The 12,822-nt window shown below is 35.8% G+C and overlaps 1 protein-coding gene across 4 annotated transcripts; it reads left to right on the top strand.

Moving 5' to 3' along the window:
* Positions 1-11: 11 nt before the first annotated feature.
* On the top strand, positions 12-11,035 carry LOC117663696 (uncharacterized). Of its 4 annotated transcripts, none has more exons than XM_034414069.3 (5): positions 29-573; positions 1,728-1,831; positions 4,353-4,448; positions 4,621-7,400; positions 10,718-11,035. In XM_034414069.3, the coding sequence occupies exons 3-5, from the start codon at positions 4,358-4,360 to the stop codon at positions 10,802-10,804; spliced, it is 2,958 nt and encodes a 985-aa protein (XP_034269960.2). In that variant the 5' UTR covers positions 29-573; positions 1,728-1,831; positions 4,353-4,357; the 3' UTR covers positions 10,805-11,035. The 4 variants fall into 4 exon arrangements, with proteins under 4 accessions (XP_034269959.2, XP_034269960.2, XP_034269958.2 ...); XM_034414070.3 differs by having other exon boundaries at positions 88-461; XM_034414068.3 differs by lacking the exon at positions 1,728-1,831 and having other exon boundaries at positions 12-573.
* The last annotated feature ends 1,787 nt before the right edge of the window (positions 11,036-12,822 follow it).

Here is a 12,822-nt window from a genome sequence, read left to right as displayed (position 1 = left end):
AGGAGAAAGGCGGAGCCTATGCAAATACAGAGGCGGGTCCCGGCGCCTTCCCCTCCTGCTCTTTACCTGATGCATGTTTCTCCACTAGGGGTTTTTTTCTCCACGTTTGCGGGAGCGGGCGCCATATTTGAATGTGAATGGTGGCCAGTCCGGAGCAAGGGAGGGAGGGACTGGAATCTGAAGCCGAAGTCAAGATAACGGGATGGGGAAAATGGTATTACAGGCCCTTTTTACAACCAGGAAGCTGTCTATGGAAGCTGCTGCCTTCTTTGCAAGGACGGCTGTAATGTTGGGAAAGGTGACCTCACCATGTTGGGGTCCGGTCACAGAGGGGTGCAGAGGTCACGCGTCGGACTTGTGAGCGTCTTTGACAATCGCGCCTGCTGCCTTGGGGTGAAAACAACAACAACCACCCTGCATGGATGAACTGCTGTAAGACCTGCGAAGGGGACGCCCTGCGGGTGAGAGGAGAAGCGTCCGTCGTGGAACGAGATGGCCGGCTGAGGAAAGGAGGGAGGGCGAACAGGAGTAAACCTTCCAAGGAGGCGTTCATGGGTCCTCCAAACGGTTGAGGTGAAGTTCAAAAATCGGAACGGAGAGCCGCTTTTCTGGAACAGTATAGGTGCCCTCAGGCTCTTTCTTCTTTACTATCCAAGGAAGCATTCCTTCCTACAACCCTCTTTGTTTATCCATATCACAAATGTGTGAAAATAGCTCTCACTTAGAACAGGGGTGGACAATTGTGGCTCTTTTACAACCTGTGGACTTCAACTCCCAGAGTTCCTGAGACAGCCAAGCTGTCTCAAGTTGAAGTCCACAGGTTGTAAAAGTGCCACAAGATCCTTGTTTCTCCTTCTCCCCTCCCCCTTTTCTTCTTGTCCTCTTTTTAATACTGTTTCAGACACTTTCAAAAACAAACAATTCCATAGTTTCCCACCTGTTGGGTTTCTCTGGCAGCGTCTTATCCAGGTAGGAGTAGGCGTGACCCTACCTAGCTAAGAGAAGCTCAGCCTGATATTGATACCTATTTCTTGTTTCTTCTGTGTAAAATTTGAATTATACAGCCTATGCAGTGCTGGGATTCAGGCAGTTCGCACCACTTCGGGAGAACCGGTTGTTAACTTTCTGAGCAGTTTGGTGAACTGGTTGTTAGAAGAAATCATTAGGGCAGAGAACCGGTTGTTAAATTATTTGAATCCCACCACTGAGCCTATGGGGCAAGAACGTTTTCTAAGCAGAAAGGCATTGTGCAAAGAGTTCCTAACTTACAATTGCTAGTAATAACGGAATTGAGAGAGACTGTATTTCTCAATTTTTATTGAACCATGGCATAGCAGCCTTTTTTTTTCTCCTGTTACCTATATATCCTCATAACAGTGGCCTTGTCTTGTCTTATGACAAGCCAATCAACAAGGCAGTCTTAAATTATTTTTAATTCACCCAAATTAAACTCTATAGACAGTAATGTGTATTACAGTGCCTTTGTCATCCTTTATTTGTAGAAGAGAAGACTATATAATTTCAGACACTATAAGCAGGATACGTACAGATCAATAATAGCACATTTCATGTTTGTGTTTCTGTCAGTTGAAGAATGAGTCATTAACACAATTTAACAAGATAGGGCATTCATTTAATGTAATTAACAAGCAAAGCTTGTGGAGTGTGTTAAGATCAGTGCAATCTTACCATTTTGTAAAAACGTTTTGCTTATTATTTTCCAATAGGCATGAAAAGAAGTAGATTCCTGGAAAATTGAGAATAACCTGGCCCATTAGCAGATAGCAATATTTCAAATGAAGTTTGTTTGGGCTTTAATGTTCAAATTGATGTAAGTGCTATCAGAAAGTAACAACTTTTGTTAGATCACTTTAGGTTGATGAAATCTTGCATATTAGTTTATTGATTTAAATTGGTCCAATAAAAAATATTTGCCTACTTATTTTAAATATGTAATTATTTAAATAATTTAGTTAATAGTGTGATCCTATACATATCTATTCAAAAATAAGCATTATTTCTTCTATGAACTTTAGTCCCAGGGAAGTGTGTGTGTGTGTGTGTGTGTGTGTGTGTGTGTGTGTGTGTATGTATGTATGTATGTATATATGTTTTTCTTCTAGCCAGGTTTTCCTTAAGTAGCCAAGGTTTTACGTAGGGAAAACCTGGCTAGAAGAAAAACACACATAAACCCTACGAAGAAGTAAGAATATATATATATATATATATATATATATATATATATGTATGTATGTATGTATGTATGTATGTATATATATATATATATATGTATGTGTATATATGTATGTATGTATGTATGTATGTATGTATGTATGTATATAATTACAACATAATTTTAGGTTCACCAATACCAATATACAGTTATTAAGTAAACACTCCAAAACAGGTTCCAAGACAAAAATTATTAAGAAAGAAATAGCAACCCACTCCAGTATTCTGCCAAGAATACCAAAACGATACTCTCAGCCAGGATAAAGTTGACATGATACTGAAATTTGACACTCCCCACCCCCAGTTTGGAAGATATCCAAAAAGCTATTGGAGGAGAAGACAGAGCAAGTATGAAAAGCACTAGTGCTTTTAATGTGGCAGGATTAAAGCTGAAAGAACATCCAGCCGCTGTTGTAGCCAGAGACAAAAGGGGACTTAAATACAGTACTGCTAATATATATGTATATCATTGGTATGTGGAATGTCAAATCCAGGAAATAAGACAAACTTGGTGTGATCAAAGCAGAAATGTCAAGAGGAACATTAACATTCTGGGTATCAGCAACTAAAATGGAATGAATGGATCATGTCACATCACAGATACATCAGTTTTTCTGCAGACCAAGGAAATAGAGTATTCATTACTACTAACAAAAGGATGCCAAAGTGCGTGCTTGGATACATCCCCAAAACTGATAGACCGATCTCAGTTCAAATCCATTACAATATTACAGTTATTTGAGTCTATACTCCAACCACAGATTCAGAGAGAGTGAAACTGAATGTTCTATGATGACTTGTGATGCAGTGTTGACACAACACCAACAATGTCACATTTATTATGGACTGAATGCAAATATAAAACAGCATTTTGAATAATTAATAAGTTTGGCCTAGGTATGTGAAACTAGACAGTTGAACGCTAAATAAAAAATGATTATAGCATATAATAGTTCATCTCAGCAACATAAAAGATGATGTTTATGTTCCGCAAATAAAGATGGAGAAACTTTGGTGCTGACTGCAGCTTGGATCGCAAACATCTTGCAAAATTATGGCTTAACTAAAGAAAACAAAGTCATGAAACCAATAAGATACAACAGCAGTGTTTTATATAGTTATGCAGTGAAAATTACAGATTAAATGGATTAAATTAGATTTGATAAATAGAATACCTAAAAAACACCAGACTGAATTTTGCGACATTAAATTTCCCAATGTTCCCAAAATGTAAAAAGCAAAAGAGGGAAAAGGGATGTTCACTGATATCCTGAAAATGTCTAAATCAAGACAAAAAGCAAAAGACAACAGGCAGAGGAAAATTTGTTGAATTAAACACTGAATTTCAGAGAACAGCAAGATGAGACAAGGAGATGTAAATAATTGCACAAAGATAGAAGGATAACAATTGAATAGAAAAAGCAAGAGTTTTACAGGTAGGACTTGAAATCATAAGAAGTGACACTCATGTTGATATCTAAAGAGACACTGAAGTATTTGTCATACAAAATAATTATGGACGACATGAAAATCTCAAAGATCAAATTGAAAATATTTAAAAATAGTCTGATATTTAAAGTGGTTTCTGTTTCAGAGGATAAACTTACATATGGAGCATCAGAAAAGCAGTTAAAAGAACAAGAAAGAATGCTTTAGAAAACATAGGATGTATTCTAATTTATTGCTGCTTAGGGAGATTAGCATATATAGATAATATATCAAATCCTTCTATATGGTATAAACATAAATAAACATAAATCATATAGTACCATATTCTCCTATATGTTATAAACCTACATATGGTATTAACATAAATAGAATATTTCTATCTTAAAATATTTTTATTATTAATTGCTGATTCTGTTTACATATTAGGAACATTATAACTAAATTTATATATTGTGATATGTATGGTAAGTAAATTAATTATATGAGTTCATTACATCCAATCTATTGATTTATGTGAATAAATGAACAAAAATATAAATTGGACAATAGATACTAAAAATTAATTCTTTGCAATGTTGAGATATATTTTAGTATGGAAATATTGTCAGATACATTTTAAATTTTATTTTGATTTCTAACAAAATGTATATCATACTATATTTCTGTTTCAGATGCTATGTCCAGAAAAAACCTGGCAGATTGTGACACAGAAAGTGAATGTGATTTTTATTCTGACTGTTGGGAACAAAGTGTTACATATAACAAAGGTAAAGATGTCAGTCAACAAGGAAACTCTTTGGTATTTTCACTGCTTTTTCTAAGTTACTAAATCTATTGCTTTTAGCACAGGCTGTATACATTTTTGTTGTAATGCTGAATTTTGTAAACATTAACAATTGGAAAGCAAACGTTTCTGGTTTTTTCCTTTATTTTTCCTAGATTTGACTGACTCTAGCACTGAAAATTACTTCTGTTTTGATTCATGCAGCTTGTTTGAAAAAGAAAAAGGGGAAAAGAAGTTGCATGGCATAGTGCTTATATTGGAAAATAGCCAGGTAGACAGTACAAGTTTCTGCAAAGACAATCCTTTGCTGCAAGGAGAAAAAGTAGAGTGCACTAATAAATTGCAAGAAGAATTATCACTGGAATCTTTATTGTTTTTCAAGTGTAAGAACTATAATACAAATGGCCAGTCACTGAAATCTTTTTCAAGCAAAATAGTTCCATTCATATACAGTAGTTCTTATGGAGACCACTTATGTTTAAATAAAGCAATCCCTCAACTGATCCTTACTGAAAATTCCATTGAAGGACAAATCATTTATACAGTGAAAGAAGCTTGTGCATTTGATAAATTCCATCAGAAGCAGTCATCAGATGATAACCCTCTACCTTCAAAGCAAAACAAAGCTGTGCAAGTTTCTTCTAGAGAAATAAAAATAAAGGACAATATTTGCTATAAATGTTTCAAACAATCACCAATATCTACTGCAATAAATAAAGACCCGAAGAAACCTAAAAACTTCCACAGTTTTGAAAGTCATTTAGTAAGTAGCCATTCAGAATACTCCTCAGATTCCTATCAAATTAACAACCAAATTGCTGAGCAGATCTGCTCACATTCCAGCTCAGAAGAGCCTATTTCTTTGACACTGGAAGCAACCTATGTATATCCAGATGGTTCATTAGCAAGCAATTCTGAACTTTCAGATGTGAGTGAGGATGAAGATTCCCAGAGGCATGCTTTAGCTTTTCAGTTTAAAGACTCTGAACATAATCAACTGTTTAAGAAGTTGCATCATTTTATAGTACCACAAAAACAAGCCACACATTTTAAAAAGCAGGGAGAACTTTCTCAAATTCTAATTGATGAAGCCAATTACCTTCTAGGAACTCACTCAGATCCACCAGAATCTAGTGCTTCCAATGAATATTCTGATCAAGCATTACCTACATCAAATCTTTGGTCCTCATATTTCTCACCCTTCAAATATTCACAGGCAAATCAGTTAGCTCCCTTTTTTCTTCAGTCATCACCCCAAAATCCAGTTAAATCTACTTTTCAAAAAAGAAAACTAAAAGTGTCCAAACCTGTAAAATCTGTTGTGTTTACCAAACAGAAAACATTGCAAAGAGACCAAAAATATAAAAGTAAGCCATCTATCGTCTCCAAATTTCATTCATTTAAAACATTGGACTTTGAACCTATAGACAAAAATAAAAGAGTAAAAGAACAATATGTGTCTTTAAATCAAACATCTAAATGCCACTGCAGCCCATTGCTTGACTTAACTGTTGATCTGCATTCTGAAGACAAAAATTCTGAAAAGTTTCTAACTCTTCACAGAAGTTCTCACAAACAAACTCGAGTTGGCAAAGTCATTCATAGGTTTTCCTCCTGTTATTTGCTAAGTCCTAAAAACAGTTTTGAAAGGCTTCACTATATTTCTCCAATTAGAAAAAAAAATCATTTGAAGATGCAAAACATAATGAATTATTTTTTAGGCTGGACTGGCAGAGAGAACAGAGTTGAAAAATATAAAGAGGATATTTCTCCCACATCAAAGATACGGGCAAATGAGACTTTTATTTCACATATGCCAATTGACAAAAGGAGTTCAACTGTTCCACTTCATCCACATTCAAATAATTATTCTGTTCCATTTTCCACAACATTGCCTTTTGTAGATGAGATGAGACATTCACAAGTTCCTTCTTTGCAAACAGAGAGAAGAAGTCCTAGAGCATTGTATATTTTTCCAAATGAATGTAAGCATTCATATGTTCCCTGTGTGGAAATGGAGAGGAATCATTGGAGTCCTGTGGAATCTTATGGTAAATACAGCACCTGCCATTCCCCTTGTTGTGCAAATTCTAAAACACAACAGCCACCAAATAAATTAAATATGTGTAATAATAGAAGTATGGAAAAACTGAATTTTGGAACTAGTCAGGTGGCAGATGGAGGCTTGGTCCTAAAGAAGTTTTCAGTGTGCTCCTGTGGAACTATGTCACAAAGTGGTTTGTTTCCTAACAACGATATTTCAGAGTCAGTTAGAAGGAAAACTAGACCAACCCCAGATAGTAATTGGAAAGCCAATAAGACTGCCTCAAACAGATGGAATTCAACTGCAGGAAACTTCAACACTGAGAAAGTGTGCTGTGGTTGTCACCATGTCTGTCCAACATGTTCTTCGCACAATCTATGCAAACACAAAGAAACCAAGAACCAAACTGGTCCAAGAAACCAGGTTACTGAAGTAGCATCTTTATTTGAAAATGGATTTCCCATAAGGAATTTGAAAGAGGATGTAGAGAAAAGTGAAACCATGAAAATAGGTGAAAGAAAAGTCAAATTTCATCTAGGTTCAGATGCTTTTCAAGACACTGACCTTTTAACCACACACATTTCATCACCAACTAATGAATGTCATCAAATACCAAAACATTTTGTTTCTCAACCAGAATGTTCATGCTGCCAGACTGCTGTTAGAGAACACCTCAGCACATCAAAAGTATCTAATTGTCTTGGTTCAGAAAACCACGTGCCAAAGAACTACCTCAACAGAGAGAGTATATTTCTAGTGGATCCTAATCGGCAAATTAAAAGCCAGTGTAAATGTTCCCATGAAATATCTCTCTTCAAGCCCAAGCAAACTGATGTATATTCAGGAAACAGACCTGAGATTTCAAAGAGGAAGGATCCCAAACTTACCCAGGTTTGTCTTTTGTCAAGTAAACACATACACATTTAATTTGACTTAATTTGGAATATTAATGCTGTAGTACAGTGTGTGTTTACTTAGGAATTAGCCCATTTTTTAAGTTAATGCATAAACTTTTAGAAGAAAAATACTTATTTAACTTTTAATTCTGAGAAAAGCAACTTGTACTTTTAGATGTTTTCTTTATTTAAAATAATGTGTTCTTGATAAGTAAGACAATAGTTACAATGCATTATAACATACATTCTCTAAATCTTAAATACTAGTGTTGTCCCAAAAGATTTCGCATGTAGATTGAGAAAATGCTTTCCTAAAATATGTTGCTGTTGTCAATGATAGGTTTCTCTGCTAGCTTCCTGGCTACTGCATTTTGTAGCAACTGCAGATTCTAGAATCTAGATTATTTTCAAAGGCAGCTCCACTAAGACTACTTCTGTTGCTTAATAATAAAGGCCTGAGTTACTATCACTGATTCTTCTTGGTTCAGATAAGGCTATAGCCCATCTGGAGCAACTAATGTATACTCCTGGAAGACCTTGATGTTTACCACTGTTTTGGTAGGGTATAATCTGAATCTGTTTCCATTCATTTCTACTTGGCATCCAGGCACTGGTTCAATATTTAAATTGTATCTCTAGTCTGATGTATTACACTTGGAGGCCATAATCATACTTCTGATACCTTACCATAAAACAATAGCTAATATCTCCCAACTGTTTCAAATAAATTTTAAACAATGTAGGATAGAAGACTGAATCCTAGGTTACTCCATATTGGAGCAACCAAATATTTGATTACTATTCCATCATAATTCAACTAAACCACCAACTTGGGAAGAAGCAAAACTATTGTAGAATAGTGACCCCATTGCTTGTAGACACTCCAGTAGTTAAATGCTGCAAGAAGTCTCAGAAGGAATACAGTGGACCTACAAGTCCTGATGCAGCTCATTGACCAGAATGGCTGGTGCTGTTTCTTTTGCATGTCCAGGCCTAAAGCATGAATGAAAGGGGTCTAGGTGATTTGTTTATTCCAGAATCTTCTTAAACTGATTCCCTTTTCAAGAAACCTTTCTCATATGGGAAGGCTGAAGACAGGTGGAAGCTGTCCAATACATTTGTGATTTAAAAATGGCTTCTTCAAAAAGAGCCACATTACTGCCTTTTTCTAAGAAGTACACCCTCCCTTAGAATGTCATTAGCTACACTGAGTCACACATATTCTTCCAGAAACACCAGGCAAGGGCACAGACCCAATCCAAGCAAGAATCTGCAGTCATAATAAGAGCAGAGGTATATACCTATTTTGCCACTATTATAGCTGCTATTTAGCTTGTACTACTAGATAATAGTATTCACTTTTTATTTGGTGACATCTTTATTGGGCAATTTTTCATTTCATCTTTGGAAATTAGGAGGCAGTCTTTTTCTGTGTCTGGTTACCTTTTCTCACAAACACTAACCAATGTCCATCAGGTGGCTGGACCATCCTAAATAGTCCCTTGGACAGATGCAGGCTCTTTAGGATCCATATCCTAACCAGAGAGATTTGAACAAAGAAAAAGACAGATATCCTACCTATCCATGTTACTTATCTGTTCTTAAATAAAAGCCAGATCCAGTATATGCCTACTTAGGCTATGCCCCAGATTCGAAGCCAAAGAAAAGTATTTCATTACGTCTAGAAGATATTTGCATATTGATTCCTTTAAAATATTGTTTTAAATGATTTTGCTTACCTTAGTTTAAATAGTGTAATGTATTGAATATTTTATCTTTATGATTTAAATGTTATTTATATTTGCTGTTGTTGTTGTTGTTAGTTACGAAGTCATGTCCGCAACCACATGGACAACGTTCCTCCAGGCCTTCCTGTCCTCTACCATCCTCTGGAGTCCATTTAAGCTCACACCTACTGCTTCAGTGACTCCATCCAGCCACCTCATTCTATGTTGTGCCCTTCTTCTTTTGCCCTCAATCTTTCCCAGCATTAGGCTCTTCTCCAGTGAGTTCTTCCTTCTCATTAGGTGGCCAAAATATTTGAGTTTCATCTTCAGGATCTGGCCTTCTAAAGAGCAGTCAGGGTTGATCTCCTCTAGGACTGACCGGTTTGATCGCCTTGCAGTCCAAGGGACTCGCAGGAGTCTTCTCCAGCACCATAGTTCAAAGGCCTCAATTCTTTGGCACTCAGCCTTTCTTATGGTCCAACTTTCACAGCCATACATTGCAACTGGGAAAACCATAGCCTTGACTATACTCACTTTTGTTGGCAGGGTGATGTCTCTGCTTTTTAGTGTGCTGTCTAGATTTGCTACAGCTTTCCTCCCCAGGAGCGACTTTTAATTTCTTGGCTGCAGTCCCCATCTGTTCTGGGCCACAATACTATCTGCGGTGATCTTGGAGCCCAGGAAAATAAAATCTGTCACTACCTCCATTTCTTCCCCATCTCTTTGCCAGGAATTGAGAGGGCTGGATGCCATGATCTTAGTTTTCTTAATGTTGACTTTCATATTTGTTGACTAGTGTTAAATGAGTTATGAGCCACCTTCAGTCCCTTATTGAAGCTGAAAGGCTTTCTGTTTGTTTATTGTTTGTTGTGGGGAAAATAAGAGGAGCAAGGAGTATTATGTATGCTCACCACCTGAAGTTATTTATAAAAATAATGAAGGTGGGATAAAAAAAATGATACAAATATTTAGTAAATTAAATACTATAGTTATGCAATCAAACTTACTGTGTTCAACATACCAGTTAAAGTACAAGCAAGCATCAAAGCAAAATAAATTTTGCATAACATTGTCTTTTCCATTTGGTTTTGCTTGTATTTGGACCAGACATAAATGCTAAAATGTTTTTTTTTGTTATGTTAAGGCTTTTCATACAAAAGATATACTATATTTTTTTGTATAGCCAGAAAAGCAAGTCCTGCTTTTTGCCTTCTGATCAAAGAAAAACTTGCAGCCAGTTGTGTAAACAAAATTAAATTAATAATAATGTAATATATATTATTTCCATTTCTTTTGTATTAAATATCTGGATAATGTAGATTATATTTGTATAATAAAGTGCATTGTAGTCGTGTCTATAAAGTCACACTAAAAATATAGTATTTTTAAAATGTAAAATATAGTATTTTAAAATACTATATTTTAAAATACTAAATATAGTATTTTTAGAGATTACTAAATAAACTAAGCTCTGGTTTTTGATACATTTTGCAAAATCATAAAGTAACAGTGCAGCTCAAAATGAATCAAGTAATATGTATTTTAAGGAAGTCTTCCATTATTGACATGTTTTTATTTTTCTTAGGAGTCTTCAAAGTTTAATCATGGTTGGAAGAGACCTGAACAATGTAAATATTGCCAAGAAAAAAATCAATACAGTCATTTGCAGTAAGAAAAAGATGATTTAAAAATAATGAAATATTGGTAGATCTTGATATGAACTTCAGAGAAAACCCATTGAAGTACCACAAAAAACAGTTAGAGGCAAAAACATATAATTTCACCGATGAAGAGTATACATTCTGCTCCAAATATGAAGGGTGAGAAGATAAAAGCTTCCTGCAGAGATATCTCCCATTACACTCAGTTGAACTTATTTCTAAATAAATATGCATAGGATTAAGTTCTTAATAATGTATACTAAATAGAAAAGGTCTATGATAAATTTCAGAGGGGTAGATAACATTGGCCTCTCACAGCAAAAATAGTAAAAAGTATCCCGAACTAGCATATTAATAAAAGCTTACCTTTTCATAGACTAGATCTCCCAAAATCAGGTATTTTGTGCTATAAATCAAGCAATGGCAATTCATTTTAAAGCAGATTCGGTCATCATCGCATATACAAATAGTCCTCACTTGATGATCATACAAGTTATAACATACAAGTGCTGTCAGGTGCAAGCAATCAAAACCGCTCAGTGAATAGGTCTAAATAAATACTTTATTGCTGATCAATAAAGAACAAGAATCTCACCAGATGCCCTTGAGAAACAGCAGACATAAGTTTAAGGGGTTTGACCTTAGAGGTTTCCTCCACCAAACCAACTCCAAGGTGGAATATCTCCTTATTCCTTCTAAAGGATCCCTCTCATTCAGCCAGTGATTCCACCCCAAGTGCTGAGTGAATGGTAGTCACAATCAGTTGTCAAAGTTCCAGCTGTTGCAACACTTGTGTAGTCACAGCCAGGCCAGGAAGGAGGCAACAGAGTGATGTTTGTGGAGGAGCCAAGATGACAGCGTAGACATAAGAACCTTGTCTTGTGCTGCCAGCACAAGGAGTGATAGCTTGCAAACTGCAGAGTGCAAAACATAGCAAAATCGTAACTGCAAAGCATAATATAATTGGGAAATAACCATGAACATGGCAATGAAACAAGATACAGTAACATTCAGTTGACTGTAAATACAAGACAAAAAGTCACAATCTTTCAATAGTTGGGAGCCCCTTATCTTCAGCAGCCAAAGATTATTCTGACAAGCATATAGCATCTTTCCCAGCTAGGTTTTTCAAAGTATATATAATTATTTATCCTCTTAATTTCATATGTTTATATTTTGTGGTTTGATAGTTATCAAAATTAAGAACACCAGCTCATCCATCCTGTTTTCCCAGGCAGGTGGCTGTGCTTAATAAAGAACTTGAACTATCCTTACAAACACACAGAAAAAAAGCCCATTTTACACAGGAAAAGTAAAAAATGAAGTATACCATTTACATCTCTTATAGTAATCCGCAATATTTGTTTCTGCCATACTATATATGTCTTCTGCTAGAATTTATTTCAGGAGATTAGTTGGAAGAGAGGGATAGATGCCGCACCCACATGGTGAAGAAAAAGGTGGTAAAAATTGGGTGTTTTTTTTTTTTTTAACCAAACATATAACTTGTAATGCTGGGCATACAGACACCTGAGATGTGATGCATTATCCCCTCTTTCTCAAGCTTTTCTCCTATGATCCCCATTATAATTATCCATACTCCTGTAGACAGCTTATTATATACATTGTCACCATTTTATTCCATGGGGGGCGGGAAATCTTGGATTTTTACAGGGGAGAGGAATTACCAAGGCTCCCTCTGACTTTTTTCTGTAACTTAGCCAAGCAGGGAGGTATGCTAAAGAATGTCTTTCACGATGAAAGTGCTGACTTGGTAAAGAAAGTTAAGCCTTTGTATCAGGGTTAAAGGGTTTACTGGGGGTAGTAAGACATAAGAAAGACATAAAGAAAAAGAAATACAGGTTATCCTCTAGTTACAACCATTTGTTTAGTAACTGAAGGTAGAATGGCATTGAATAAAGTGACTTGTGACTCATGACTGTTTTTCACATTTATGGCTGTTGCAGCATCCCATGGTCATATGACCAAAATATGAGCGCTTGGCACCTGGCATGCATTTATGATCGTT

Source organism: Pantherophis guttatus, chromosome 3, assembly GCF_059756535.1.
Source record: "Pantherophis guttatus breed Tessera chromosome 3, ASM5975653v1, whole genome shotgun sequence".
Taxonomy (NCBI): domain Eukaryota; kingdom Metazoa; phylum Chordata; class Lepidosauria; order Squamata; family Colubridae; genus Pantherophis; species Pantherophis guttatus.
This window is presented reverse-complemented; position numbering and strand designations above follow the sequence as displayed.

Excerpts from the sequence above, each read along its gene's own strand:
- LOC117663696 (XM_034414068.3), top strand. The coding sequence starts at position 4,358 with ATGTCCAGAAAAAACCTGGCAGATTGTGACACAGAAAGTGAATGTGAT. Across the intron at positions 4,449-4,620 it reads AAGTGTTACATATAACAAAG|ATTTGACTGACTCTAGCACT; the intron begins GTAAAGATGTCA and ends TATTTTTCCTAG. Across the intron at positions 7,401-10,717 it reads AGGATCCCAAACTTACCCAG|GAGTCTTCAAAGTTTAATCA; the intron begins GTTTGTCTTTTG and ends TATTTTTCTTAG.